Source organism: Acinonyx jubatus, chromosome D1 (genome assembly GCF_027475565.1).
Source record: "Acinonyx jubatus isolate Ajub_Pintada_27869175 chromosome D1, VMU_Ajub_asm_v1.0, whole genome shotgun sequence".
NCBI classification, from domain to species: domain Eukaryota; kingdom Metazoa; phylum Chordata; class Mammalia; order Carnivora; family Felidae; genus Acinonyx; species Acinonyx jubatus.
In genome coordinates this window covers 87,910,333-87,924,909 of record NC_069390.1, presented here as the reverse complement: position 1 = coordinate 87,924,909, position 14,577 = coordinate 87,910,333, and the positions used below count along the sequence as shown (strand labels likewise).

The 14,577-nt window shown below is 46.7% G+C and overlaps 1 protein-coding gene and 1 long non-coding RNA gene across 7 annotated transcripts in view; one reads left to right on the top strand and one right to left on the bottom strand.

The window, feature by feature from the left end:
- Window positions 1-14,577, top strand: part of FLI1 (Fli-1 proto-oncogene, ETS transcription factor) — a 129,730-nt gene that overhangs the window by 111,435 nt on the left and 3,718 nt on the right. For all 5 annotated transcript variants that reach the window (XM_027036907.2, XM_027036905.2, XM_027036909.2 and 2 more), the window contains 2 exons: window positions 11,274-11,339; window positions 13,021-13,080. In XM_027036907.2, the coding sequence (XP_026892708.1) occupies window positions 11,274-11,339; window positions 13,021-13,080 (126 nt within the window). The remainder of the gene's footprint in view (window positions 1-11,273; window positions 11,340-13,020; window positions 13,081-14,577) is intronic.
- LOC128311899 (uncharacterized) overlaps window positions 1-14,577 on the bottom strand; it is a 29,061-nt gene that overhangs the window by 12,723 nt on the left and 1,761 nt on the right. Inside the window, exons 2-3 of one of the 2 annotated variants that reach the window (XR_008290566.1) lie at window positions 13,085-13,252; window positions 613-1,164 (exon numbers count right to left, since the gene is read on the bottom strand). This is a non-coding gene — a long non-coding RNA (uncharacterized LOC128311899). The remainder of the gene's footprint in view (window positions 1-612; window positions 1,165-13,084; window positions 13,253-14,577) is intronic. The other variant, XR_008290565.1, reaches the window with a different exon arrangement.

The window sequence follows — 14,577 nt, the reverse complement described above, 5'->3', positions numbered from 1 at the left end:
ATCTCTCTCTCTCTCCAGAGAGAGAGAGAGAGAGAGAGAAAGAGAGAGAGAGCAGCTTCTTTCCTGCCAGATAGAGGTGTAGGGGTTTGGGGCATCTTCTAATGAAAAGCCAAGACATTGATAGCATCGTTTGTTATTTTAATATAAAAGCTTTTCCCAAGTTCTTTGTATAGATGTTAACAACTTACTCGGTTTAGAGAAGCTCCTATATAAGAAAATAAAGAACTTATTTCCCATGAAAGAGCCTTTGGGGAAAAGATCAAGTCTTTGAGGAAGAAAGAGTACAGCTAGAAACACTAACCAGGACTTGTGTGGGCTTTTCCTCTCTCATCTCGGGTATTTGTAAGCTCTCACATGGGAGGGTCAATAAAAAGTTTAAACATGCCTCCTTGATAAAGCTCAGATTCTTGTGTCAGGCATACTCTAAAGAGGAAGTGGTAGTTAAGTGGTATTATTACTTTGTCTATTAAAATTCAACACACCTTTCAAAGCCCATTTCAAGTCCCACCTTCTTCAAAGTTATTTCTTCCTTACTCCCCAAGACTACAGTCTCCTCTCAAACCCTGACCACACTCACAAACTATGAACCTAATTACCTAATTACAAGATTACCTCGTAGTGTCGAATTGTGAGTTTGGTCCTACGTCCTCTTTTCCAGGATGTTTGGTAAATATCATTGACAGATGGATGGACCCAGTTGATGGATTCACTGGAGACAAAAAATCTAGTCTTTGACAATCTAATTCAATATTTACTCAATCCTTATGCTTCACTAAAGACAGAACCAAAAGAAATTAGCTTTGGTTGACACAGAAAGATTAACTTCCTAACTCCAATGAATTAAACTCTGGAACAGGATAGCAGAACAGGATAGTGGCTATAATTCTATAGGACACTTTGGAGTATGTAAAGCATTTTCACATACATGATCTCATTTCTCCTCAGTAGAACCCAGTGGGGTTTAAAAGGGCCCTTTGGTTTCCAAACTCTTAAATTTAGAAGAATCACCCCCCCCCCCCAGTACCTACCTTTTACAGATAGGTTTAACTGAGATTCAGAGAGATTAAGTCCCTTGCAGCTGGTCACCAGCAGAGATAGGAAGCAAATGACGGAGTTCTGAACCCCAACCCAGAGTTCTTCTAATTGCAGTGAGCTGTTTCCCTGCTTGGAACAGATTAAAGCGAAGTTATTGAATTCCTTCTAATGAAAATCTTTAGGTGCACTTACTAATACCACAAACGACCTTATGCTTGATAAGATTTAGGTACTACTTGTCCAAAGAGATGAAAATCATTCTTGGTATAATTTTGAAAAATCTGTGAGCTTAGAAAGTCTTTGGCCTGCCGGCAGAATAATTATCAGTCCTGCCCAGTATCCTAGGGGAGTTTAGAGAATGGCAGTTTTTATGCTATGAGTCATACTTTCAATTTCTATTAAAATTCTTATACGGCCACATATGCTTTCTCTCAGGCTTTGGGCCTCCAGGCCTGTGCTAATTTGCATGTCTGGTTTAGATAATGTCTGAGGTCTCTTCCAGTCTGAAAAGAAGCCTCTGATTCTATTATATAAGTGAGATCGCATTCCACCTACCAAGAAGCGATGGTTCTTCTTCTTTAACTACCGTGTTTTCGTTGTGTGGATACAGGACTCAGGGATGAGAGCATTTCATGCTTACCTGCCGGGCCACAAAGATGGAGTATTCCTTCACGATGAACTGACCTGTCCACTTGTCCTACACTGGCCCCAGAGAACCATTTCAGATGCAGGTCAAAAGGCAAATCGCAGTGTTGCAATTTTAAGTTTCTGGATCTGAATGGCAATCCTAAGTCCACGTGAGGCTGAGACCCTAGCGTTACCAATTACCCTGATTCTACGTATGCAGAAATTGGTGAACTCTTTCCTGGACTAGACTCTCACCTTTTACTGCCCTCACCCAAATGTCAAAAGAACACTGTCAGGTGTTTTTTTTTTTTTTCACTGATTTCGCTGTCTTCCGACACAGAGTAATTCTCACTGACCAAAGAACTAGTAAAAGGGCATTGACTTTCCAGGAGGGCTTTCAGATCAACATAGGCCCGTCTGGTCGCTCTTCCTGAGAACATGATGGTGCTGGGGAAAGCTCTATTTTCACGACATTAGACAGCTCAAGGTTTTGCTCCAATTACGTATTTTCGGCGAAGCCCTCCCCACCGCTGGGCTGTCTATTTCTCTGTCAGTGTTTTCCTTTTCTCCACAGCACTCACCACCTTCTCCTATACGATGTAGTTTGCTGTTGGTTTTGAATGTAAGCTCCACAGAGCAGGGATGTGCATCGAGCCGTCACTATTCTCAGCACGTAGAGCAGTGTCTCGCAGAGTAGCAGACTCTCAATAAAATTTGGCTGAATGAACGAATGTGTTGTGGGATAGGAGATATCGATGAAGTCCAATAAGCTAGTATTGGGGAGGAGAGGAATCTTGGAGCGGGCGAGGGAAACAAAGGCAAGGAAGACACAGGCCCTCTCTTCCAAATGATTATCGCCAGGCAAAGGGGGATACGAAGAATTCACAAGAAGACAGAACAAGGAAGAACAATGAACATCAGACTCTCACCAGAGAGCCTTGAAAAGAAAATGATGCCCAAGTTCAAGCCCTAAGTGAACTGTTAGCGTTTCTTTTTCCTACTTGGAAGCCTTTTAAAACCTGAGGCAGGTTTGACCAAAAGCCTTGCACTTCAGTTGTGTCTACATGGCCCAATGTGGAGGGGAATGTGGGCAAACACCCAATTAATCTAGTCAGTGCGGATTGCTTTTCCACATAAGGCTGGCCCCAAAAATCCCACTTTGAGGCCTTATCAAAATAAATACGTCATTTAGACTCCTGTGTCGTTCAGACACAGAGCCCATGGGAGAAACAAAGTGAAGGAAGGGTCCAGGCTCAGCAGGGAGAGTCACGTGACTACGGCAAGGCCGCGCCTGGCGAATGCGCCACTCGCCTTTCCAAACTTTTCGTATTTAAAAACCATCCATTTTTTTTTCAGGCATTTTTCTCATATGTCCTTTTTTCCCTTCGCACATATAATATCTTAAACAGTACCTCCATTATGCTCCACGCAGCGGGGCTGGTTCTGAGGCTGAGGGGCTGTTTGGATTCCAGGACAAGATCCTTGAGCAGAGGAAATCTGATCCAGGATGTTTTTTTTTTCTGTGAGTTCCAAGTTTGAGGAAAGCCTTCCCTAGATATTTCCCTCCTCCTGAGGGTCTCAGTGGAAGCCAAGATCTTCTGTTGCTCTTTGGAACATAAGATGCCACTGAGGTGAAGGCGAGGCTGCCCCTATAGAACGGGTTGAAGTGAAGTGAGGACACAGCTCTGAGCATCGAGGCCGGCCAGGCGGGGACCTAGAGTTGCTGGCCGTTGGGTTGATGCTAGACTCTTAACACCTAAGCCTACTATACCAGCAGGCAGCCCATAGCCACTGCCCCTCGCCATCTTCTAGGCTGGTGTCTCTCACACAACGGTCCAGGCTAAAGCATTTCTTGTTTCAAAAGAGAGCCCACACTTGGGGCGCCTGGGTGGCTCAGTCCGTTAAGCGTCCAACTTCCAGCTCAGGACATGATCTCACAGTGGGTGAGTTTGAGCCTTGCATTGGGTTCTCTGCTGTCAGCAGGAGCGCACTTTGGATTCTCTGCTCCTCCCTCTCTCTCTGTCTCTGTCTCTGTCTCTGAAAAATAAATAAACATTAAAAAACAGAGAGAGAGAGAGAGCCACACTTGATTCCAATTTGGGGATCCCTGATTCAGGATCACAGGAATGGAACTATTTCTTCTCCTTTATGGTTTCTCTTCCTTTCCAAGGCCTTCCTTGATGAAATTTTTAACCTCCACTCTCCAGATAAACATTTTAGCGGTGCAAGGAAGATTGACTCAGTTACAGGTATATGCTGTATATTTTTAAGTTGCTGTTCATCAAATGTTTGTTTCCTCAGAGCAGTCCTATAAAGCATGTGTTCCTCATCTTTTTGAGAAAAGGACCTGAGGTTCAAAAAAGCAGAGTAACCTTTTGACCAGAATCACCCAGCAGAGTACAATGGCAGAGTGAGGATCCGAACCTAGAGCCAACTGCTGCTTCTTTTTTTTTTAATGAAAAAAAAATTTTTTTACATTTATTTATTTTTTTATTTTTTTATTTTTTTCTTTTCAACGTTTTTTTTTTTTTTTAAATTTATTTTTGGGACAGAGAGAGACAGAGCATGAACGGGGGAGGGGCAGAGAGAGAGGGAGACACAGAATCGGAAACAGGCTCCAGGCTCCGAGCCATCAGCCCAGAGCCCGACGCGGGGCTCGAACTCACAGACTGCGAGATCGTGACCTGGCTGAAGTCACGCTTAACCGACTGCACCACCCAGGCGCCCCTACATTTATTTATTTTTGAGAGACAGAGAGAGATAGAGCATGAGTGGGGGACGGGCAGAGAGAGAGAGAGAGAGAATCCAAAGCAGGCTCCAGTTTCTGAGCTGTCAGCACAGAGCCCAACGTGGGGCTCAAGCCCACCAGCCGTGAGATCATGACCTGAGCCGAAGTCGGACGCTTAACCGGCTGAGCCACCCAGGCATCCCCGGAGGCCAACTGCTTCTAAACATTGTGTCATAAGCCCTGGAGAAGCCCCAAGGCTTACCACAGGAAAAGGACACCTTCACAGGGACTTCCTGTGTCCTGCATAAACAGCCACTGCTCAGGTGCTAGTTGCCCGCTCACTGTGTTTGAAGTGGGAGAGCTAGGCCAGAAGGTCAGACATCTGGCAGGGTCGCTGGCAGGCGTTATCATGGAGACAGTGGCAGACGAGAAGCTGGTTCTGAGGTGGGGGTTGGGAAGGTTCAGGAAGCAGAGCAGGCTTTCACCAGTAGGGGGCAGCGTCAAAGGCAACACAAAGGAGAGCCGGGAAGAAAGCAGCCCGAGTCGGGTCATTGGTCAGTAGGGCCTGCTTCTCAGAGACTGGGCCTGTCAGAAGAGCCCAGGACCTCACAGGGAGAAGGGGCTTTGGAGGATCGTCTGGCCCAGACTTCTCCCAACAACAAAGAAGGTTGCCCCCTTCTTTGGGGGCACCCCACATGGTTCTTCCCCCCCACATGGTTCTTCCCTGGGAGCGTCTAGGGGATGTATCTTCTTCTGAGCGGGCTTGGCTTTTTCCTGGGGAGTTCAGGGCTCTGGGTCTCCTCTGGCATCCTCGCTCTTTCGAGAAAGGAAGTATGGATCTGACTGAGAGAAGCCTCTGCTCTAAGCGTGAACAGCCTTGTCCATTCTTCAGCTGAAAGGTCTACATTCAGAAGCCGGGCTCTCCACGGATAAACAGGGCTAGGTGCTGCCAGATGCTTCAGTGGCAAAACCAGAAATCCGAAGAGAAGTTTCAGGGAAAATTCATCTCTTTCCATCAAGTAACTGAGAGTGTGGCCTCGTGTCATGAGGGATAAAGAGAGAGGCTCTTGTGTGCTGGTGTCACTGCATCGTGGGCCTCCGGGTGAGGTCATGACAAAGTGGAGGGTTGCGTGTTCCCTGGTCCGTTAGGCCTTCAGACAGCCAACCGTGGGCGTCAGAGCAGAAAGAAACTTTCTTTCCTGAGTCAGTTGGCCAGATTTCTAGGACCCGTTTAAAAGCTTCACACAGAAACGGAGTTAACACTGGGATGTCTATGAGAAGGTCATGTCCAGAAAAAGCTTTCCCCTTCCAACAGGGACTTTTCAGAAAAAAACCAAAAATCTCCATGCTCATATTTCTCTATTCCGGGAGGCTCTCCTGAGTTCTGAGAGGCCATTTAGTGTCAGATTCAGCCACACTGAGTATCACATAATGGAGACACTGTTCAGGCCATTATATACGTGAGGCTGAATTATCGACAATGCCCAGTAACGCCCAGAGTCTCCAGAACAAGCTTCTGGTCCCTCTCTGCTTTGGCAGAAATTGATTTTAGGGCTGCCTGAAACCATGGGCTCCAGCTGGAGCCCTTTGGGTGACTTCTCTGAAAAGGAATCACAATGAGATTTGCCATCTTAGTATTCTATAAAGCCAGAGAGTGAGTTTGCCAGAGTCTGGGTGATTTTTCTGCTGATAAGGCTATCTGCCACCTGTTAGAAGATCGTCCACCGGTCTGCTGGTCCCGAATGTTCACATTTTTGAACGCTGGTCCCTCTGCTGCTACCTTAGCATGTCTTTTCAGAAGACAGTTCTCAGGGGCCCTTGGCTGGCTCAGTTGGTTAAGCATCTGACCTTGGCTCAGGGCAGGATCTTATGGCTGGTGAGTTCAAGCCCCACGTTGGGCTGTCTGCTGTCAGCAAAGAGCCCACTTCGGGCCCTCTGTCCCTGTCTCTCCCTACCCCTCCCTGACTGGTTCTCTCTCTCTCAAAAATAAATAATAGAAAATATGTTAAGAAAAAAAAAAAAAGAAAAGAAGACAGTTCTCAGAACGCAGACAGCACACACATTTGGGGGCTGTGGGGTGGAGGCGGGGCTTGGTGCCCACTCAAGCTGCTATGTGGACCCGGAACGCCCCACGAGAGAATTTTCCCAGAGCTGGCTGGCCGCAGGGGTCAGGGGCTCTGACACAGCCAGGCATCGGGCCCAGGAAGGGTTGGTGTTTGTATAGAAATGTGAGTCTCTGGGTTAACTCCCTGGTCCAGGCTTTTCCATTTCGGTTACAGACATATTTCTGTCTGTGTGTCTGGAGCTAGAGCTGACCACACTGCTAGGTTTTTCCCTTGTGTGACTTTGAGGAGGAAAAAAAAAAAAACAAAAACAAAAAAAAACACACAAACCCTCATTTCAACAACATTGTTTAAAACTACGTAAAATAAAATGCAGGCATGTAGATGTATGGTGTCCGCTCCTTGACTTCCCTGTGGGGACAAGGTTTCGGCCTATGCCTTGTAGTACGTGCACTGTTGTCCTTTATGCCCCGAGGGCACACAGGGCTCACGTGCCTATACGCTTCGTCACCCAGACTCGAACCACCTAAGGAAAGTCAGCGTAGGGGCCTTGAATTCTCTTCAGCTAGTGAAATAGCAAACAGTAAGAGGAAGCGCGTATCTTTGGCAAGGACAAAATATTGGCCTTATTTATTCATTCATTCAAAGGATTACTGTGCGCTTGCTCTGTGCGGGACGCTGGTCTAGGTGCTCGGTTACATCAGGGAACAGAAGAAAGATTGCCACCCCTGTGGGCGTGACGTTCGGGTAGGAGATGCAGACCAGAAACCACAAATATGAGTGAGTGATTAAATTAGGCGATAAGTGGAAAAAATAAGAACCGAGTAAGGGGGTGGGGGAGGGGAGAAGTTAATGGGTATCGGGTAGGGCTAGAGAACATGTCTCTGGGGCTAAACGTTTTTTAGGCGTATGCTAATGATGCCGATAATGATATTACTTGCCAACATGTACCGAGGCTGTCTCCAAGCTCTCACTGTGCTAAGCGTTTACCTGGATATCTTATTTAATCCACAAGGCCACCTGGTTCTTCAGCACTCTAAGGCAGAGTGCTGGACCTTGGTTCAGGGCCTGGGTCTTCTCCAGCATCATGCTTTGTCTTTACAATAGGACTTACTCCAAAAACACTGGTTTTCATTTAAATATTACATGTAGCAGCTGTCCCCACGAACCCCCGTGCCCAAAGAGTACATTTGTGAAACTCCTCAGTAAACGGGCCCAGGGGGTCCTTTGTGGACGCAGGTGCCAGTGGGAGGACTTTCCAGGCCAGGAGATAGGAATGAAAAAGCAAAAGGGAGGGGCCTCGTGGTCCGTGTTGCCCTGATTTCACACCCTGCTCTGGGACAGTTGAGACCATTGGCTAAAGACACCAGCTGGTGGCTGATGCCTCTTGCTATTTATTGCTGTGTTAAATGCACAGGCTGATTGCTGGCAGCCTCTCTGTTTCTGTCACTTCCTTTTTCCAGGGTTGGTTAGGTCTTCGAAAGTCTTTGCAGCCAGGCTTTCCCCCTGCGGTGGGGCAGTGGGAGGATTGCACCCCACAGCAGCCCTCCACAGCCCCTGAGGCATTGCAGGAAAGATGGGGTTACCAAACACTTTCCTGATAAAGCATTGGCTTCACACCGGGATTGGGCACTTGGAGTTAGAGAAGAATCCAGCCATCACCCACCCTCGGGTGGTTAGCGGGAACTCACCCATGCATTCTGTAACCTTTGTGTGCTTGCTGTGTTCCTGGAGGTGCCGTAAAAGAACAGGAGGCAAAGTTGACAACTCGATGGTAATTATAGCTGTGGCCATAATCGGGTCTTCGGAATGGATATAACATAGCTTTCAGATAGGGTGGAAGCCTTCAGTAGAATAATGATTGACGAAGAAAACAATAAGTAAACTTTGAGACAGAGATCTTATCAGCGCAGTAAATCATAAGTCGAGTCAGAACTGTGGATGACACACACCAGTTCCTGGAACTTACTGATTTTTTTTTTTTCTTTTTGCGTGAACTTGTCACTTTCAATCCCACTTTCTGTTCTGTTCCTATGAGAATCGTCTCCTTCCCCAGGTGCTCCCATCCATCCCACACCTCCCCACAAGCTCCATTCTCCACCACACCCTTTTTCATGGTGGTGCCACACACCCACAATCTCACTTGGCTGGCTGCTGTCACCACGGCCTTGAACATGGTGACGGCTCCCTCTTCTCCCCAGAGAGGTCTCACTCAAGTCAGACGGCCCCAGTTACACTCACCTCTCCCTCCTTAACCGCCAGTGGACCCTAATATCGCCACCACTCCTTTGACACGTGGCCTGTATTTCCCCACAATCTTACTCGTCTCCTCCTATTTCAATATGCAGGGATGGGGAACTTGTTCCATATTACTTCACATCCAGGCTCTGGCCACGCACGGAATACAATGCAGGACAGACTCCCAGTTACGACTGTCCCTTGAACAACACGAGGGCTCCACACTGTCCGAAACCAGTGTCTAACTTCCGACTGTTCAAAAGCTTAACTGCGAATAGTCTACTGTTGACCAGAAGCCTTACCATTCGCATGAAACAGTCGCTTAACACATGGTTTGTACGTTATGTCTATTATATGCTGTATTCTTACAATAAAGTAAGCTAGAGAAAAGAAAATATTAAGGAAACCACAAGAAAGAGGGAATACGTGTATAGTATGATACCAGAAACAATCCATGTATAAGTGGACCTGTGCAGTCCAAGTGTTGTTCCAGAGTCAGCTGTAAGTTGCTGGAGGCCTGACCAGCATTTGGTCTCTGCCCCCCACCCCCGCCCCCACCCCCAAAGAGAAATCTTGAAGAATCTCTCCTTCCCTTCTGCTTCCCGGCACTGCACACGCTCTGTGGGCACCTGCAAGACGTCCCAGAAAACGCTCATGAGCGCCCCCACCTCATTCCAGGCTTGTAAACAAGTTGGGATTTTGGTTTGGTTTTGCTTTGTTTTGTTTTTGGGCAAGAGGAAGAATCCGTTGTCAGGAGGAATTGTGGGGTGGCGGGGGTGGGGGGGCTGCCAAATAAAAATAAAAACAGACGACTTCAGCAGGTTGAGCTTTGTCTCTCTTTTGTCCCCTTCTCTGTCCTTTATCCCCATCCCCATCTTTCTCACTTTCTGTTTTGCTTTTCATACCAGCTGCTACAGATGGGAATTTAAAAACTGGGCTGGCTCTGCCAGAGCCAGGCAGAATGTGCATCCACGCGTGGGTTTTGCCACAAGAAACCGGTCCTTGTCTTTTGGTTCTTCTTAGCCACGACCGATGAGAACAAGCAGTCGACTGAGCCCATCCATCTTCTCGGTTCTTATTTTAATTTGTTCAAGAGCTCCGAAGGGGTGGAGGAGGATGGTTTGGGTCTCACCCCTGCCAGGCTGTTGTTTGATGAGGTTTTGCTTCATTTGTTCGGGTGGCTTTTACGGGGTTTTTTGTTGTTGTTCATGGAAAGACTTTGAAAGTCATAATTCTGAATCCTTAAGGTCTTCTGCTGTTCCTGTTCAATATCGCAATGGGGATCCCCTCATTGAGAAAGGAAGAGAAGAAGCTTCCAGCCAGTTAGTTATGCAAGGTCTGAACATGGTTATGGAGGCCTGTGGACTCTTTGGGGAAAGTGGTGAGGACCACAAAAGGTTCCAGCTCAATGGGATGCTCCCCAGGGCAACCTGGGAGCAAGGCTTTAGGCCCTTCCAGGCGGGAAGCATTTCTCCATGTCCTCATTTCTTGGTCCTGCCCCCTTTTCAGCCACACCTCTGGCCTCCTCCCCTTCTCTGTGGTCATCGGGCCCAGGCTTCTCCACTACTGTTGGAAAAGCATGGAGAGTCTGTAATGTGCTGACACCCCTGAGCCATCGCCACTGGCATCAGCGTGCTGATGTCAGGAGCTGGAATCAGCCTTTAGGAACACCATGGGCCCTTGTGGAGGGCATTGGCCATGGCCCATCTCTTCAGAGCTGCTTAAAGGACCTTGTCATACAACTGTAGACAAGTTTTTTCTTTCTAAACTTGTATTAATTTATATGTGTACAAAGATTTATAAGCTACCTCACATACGTTATCTCGTTTGATTATCACCTGCCTCCCTTCAGGCCACTGCAACAAAGTCCCGTAGACTGAGCGGCTTATAAATCATAGATATTTATTTACCATGTGTCTAGAGGCTCAAGTCCGAGATTAAGGTGCCAGCAGGGCGGGGTTCTGGTGAGAGTTTTCTTCTGGATTTGAGACCGTTGACTTCTCTCATCCTCACGTAGCCAGAAGAAAACAAGCCAGCTCTACGGCCTCTTCTTATAAGGGCACTGACCCCACTCCTGAGTGCTCCAGCCTCATGACCCAATTACCCCCCAAACCTGCACCTCCTAGTGTCACCACATCACATAGGAGATGAGATATCCACATGTGAATATGGGGGCCGGTGGGGGAGGGGGAACACAGACCTGCAGTTCCCAACATTACCCCAATTCCTTAAGGTAGATAAATCGTGTACATGTTCCTGTCTGTCCATGTTAGAGAAGGTTGAAGCTTGGGGAAGCCTAATGATTCATTCAAGGTCCCACAACAAGTGGCGGCAGGGACAAAACTGGAACCAATCCTCTGACTTCACATTCAGGATTTTTCCTGTTCCTTCAGCTTTCAGTCTGTATTCATGTTCCTTCCCACCCATACCCCGAGGAGGAGTACACTTCCGGAACTTAGTCAGGCTGACGAAGGCATTGCTGATTAAATTGAATTTCTCCTGATCGCTAAAAGAGAATCCTCGTGTCACCTTTCTGCAAAGCAGGAGATGCTGACATACCTCTCCCTGTTGTTTTTCATCAGACCCTTCTTACGACTCAGTCAGGAGAGGAGGATGGGGCAATAACATGAATTCTGGCCTCAACAAAAGTAAGTAAATGTCACGCTACTATTTGGAGGAAAACATTTTTTCTGCAAACAGGGGGGTGGAGAACAGGACCATGAGATAGAGCAGGATGGGGTGAACATTTGTTGTCCTGCTTTGGGGGAGGACATCCAAATGAACTGCCAATTTAAGGCCTGCTGGTGATATCTGCTCCTTGAAAGACGGTATGGGATTTTCATTCAGACCCTTCTGTTTTGTTGCATTGCATTTGGTTTCAGAATTTTTGAAGTGTGAAGCCTTCTCAGGACTGGGTTCTATATGAATGCAAGGTCCCTGGATTTGGACCCAGTCACTTACGTCATAATGGCCCTTCGTGACTTTCCTCCTCTGAGTGTTGGAACTTAATCCTACCAACATCCCTGTCCTGGTGTCATGAGTGGCTGAGGTGGAGGGTAGTCTTAGGAGGAGATGGCAGGGCTCTGACACATCAATCTGTGCTCAAGTCTGACCCAAAAAATCTCCCATTAAGGGAGTAGGGATAAAAAAATGACTATAAACTCCTAACCAGAAAGGGTCCACCTTGCTACCTGTAGGAAGCGAAGGGTCAAGCATATGAATCAGTGGTGAAGAGACTTCTTTCAGGAAGGGGTTAGGATGACCAACTGATGCCCAAGCAATAGCCAGGATTCCTTTCAATGCAATTGTCCTTTCAAACAATTCATTGTTTGTTTATTCTCGGCCCAAGACTTGGCACTCTCGGGTCCACAAAGATGAACCAGACCCAGGCCAATCTGTCAGGCTGGGGAGAGGGGTAACACACACACACAGTTCTTTCCATCTGGGTGATATCACGGAAGGACTGTGGGCCTGGAACCACTTGAGTTGGCTCTCAAAAGAGGGGCAGGATTTGGACCTGCAGAGATGGGGAAGACAGACCCTCCTTGGAGAGATGGGGGCCAGGGAAAGATGGCAAGGTTGATGTGTCTGGGAGTCAGTGAGGACTCCAGGTTCCTGGAGTTTAGGATGCACAAAGGGAAGTGTTCTGGAAAGGTAAGGAAGGGGCACAAAGGGTAGTATGACGGTAGACCTTCATCCTTTAGTCGGTGAAGACTCACGAAGGCATCTCAGTGGTGGAGTGAAATGGTTTCGGAAGATTGAGCCAGCTAAATATCGTATGATGGACCAGTGGGAATAAGGGGAGTAGTGAGGAAAGAGACAGAGTAAGCCAGAAGCTGTGCAAGAAGCAGCTCAGATGGAGAAGCTATGGCGGCAGTGGAAAGGCTGTATGTGAGAGGTTCCGTGAGGGGAGCTCACGAAACATGGAAGCACGACCCGCCGGTGACACTCACACATACGTCACTGTCCCATTAAGGACCTCTAAGTTTTCTCTTTAAAAATGCAGTTCACAGTGGCAACACCATTAGACATGCTGTGCTGTATGTTTATTGTTGTTTATCATTGTCTCTCCGTTAAAATGGTAAGTTCTGGTAAGTTCTACCAGAACTGCTGGTTCATTGCTGAATCTCTAGCCCCAAAAATACTGCCAGCACCAGTAGATTCCAGATAAATATTTAGAAACTAAAATGAATGAGTGAGTAGAGAGTGAGAGGATGAACAAATGAATGACAAAGCACATTCGTGTTCCTTATGGAGGGCATTTAACAAGACGTTCCTCTTCCCTCACACAGAGTGACCCCACTTACCGTATTTCTTTCCCTGCCGCAGGCCCCCCACTTGCAGGAGCACAAGCAATGAGTAAGAATACTGAACAAAGGCCCCAACCAGGTACCTGTCCGTGATCGGTAATCTCTCCTTTGCTCCTTATCCAACCATTGGTTCTGTGTGGTCAACTGAGGAGGGCTGAGACAATAGACAGTGTGTGTCTTCGGTTTTCTCTTTCCGAGAGGGTCTGTATTTGACTCCCTGTAATCGCTCTGTGAATTACAAGTAGCAGGCCCTAGAACAGGTGAACACTCATTGACTATGGGAGATAGAACAAATGTAAAGATTAAAAGATCCAACGCCTCATGTTGTAAAATAAAGAAACTGAGGCCCAGAGAGGTCAAGTAATTTGCCAAAAACCACCCAGCTGGTTTATGAGACAACTAGAGCTGTAGCCTCAGACTCCCAAGCTGCTGTGCAAACCTTTGAGATTTCACACAACTTGTCTTCTGAAATGACCCCATCCCGTAATGGGTCAGCTTAACAAATTAGGCAGGGGAACTTCTAAAACCAAGGACTTGGGAGACTCTTGGAATGAAACTAGGTCTATAACATCCTTCTATTACATTTGTCTTTTGATTACCTCACCTCTACTTGAATATTTATATGAGTAACGAGTTCACTGTTTCGGTAGGCTCCTTTCCACTATTTGAGCCAAAGTCGCCCTCCTTCTAACTGCCATCAAGCTTTCTAGTTTGCTCTCTGGAAAGCCTTCCCCCTGTTCTGTAGGAAGGGCCTTCCTATATCTGAAGACAGCTGTTGTGTCCACTCCCAAACCTCTGTGTCTTCTCTGTGTGACACAGCTGAGAGTAAGTTCTGAACAAGTCACTTGCTTCGGGACAGATAAATATTGTTTCCTATCTCTACCAAAGGCAGAGCAATAGAGAATTAACCTACATTTCATCAGGAAGGTTAAGAAAGAGCCTGCTGACTCTGAAATACAAACCAAACAGGATTTGACACAGTGGATTTAAAGAATTCTCAACAATAAAAAAATTAGACATTACCTGCCAAAAATATTTTGGTTGTCATACTGTGTACCTACGACACATATATGTGGATGCAAGAGGGTAGACGAGGTAGCTTTGAAGACTCTTCAAGTTAATTCATGATTGTAAGCAGAAACCTAAAGATCATGTTGATTTTCTTAAAATTGCAATTACAATTTGCAAAAATAGCAAAATTGTACCAAACATTTGACAGCTTGGCCAAGTTATGATCCAGCTCTATACCATTTTCTCCCTTGAAAAAAAGGAAGACCAACCTCACATAACCAGAATCACAAAGGTTCTTTTTAGAATTAAATAATCAGGTAAGTTTTACATACACTGAGATATAAAGAATAATCATTTTATAGCTCAGATACAAACTCTGGCCAGTCTTGTCAAATCTGGTACTAGAAGGGAACGAAGGAGTCAAGTAGCACAACGCTTTCATTTTGCACATGAGAAAACCAATACCCGGAGACTGTCCAGTGAATCAGTTAGTCGGCAACATAGCTGGGGCTAGAATCCGGGCTGCCTGATTTCCAGGCGCGTGTTTTTAATGCTACATCACAAA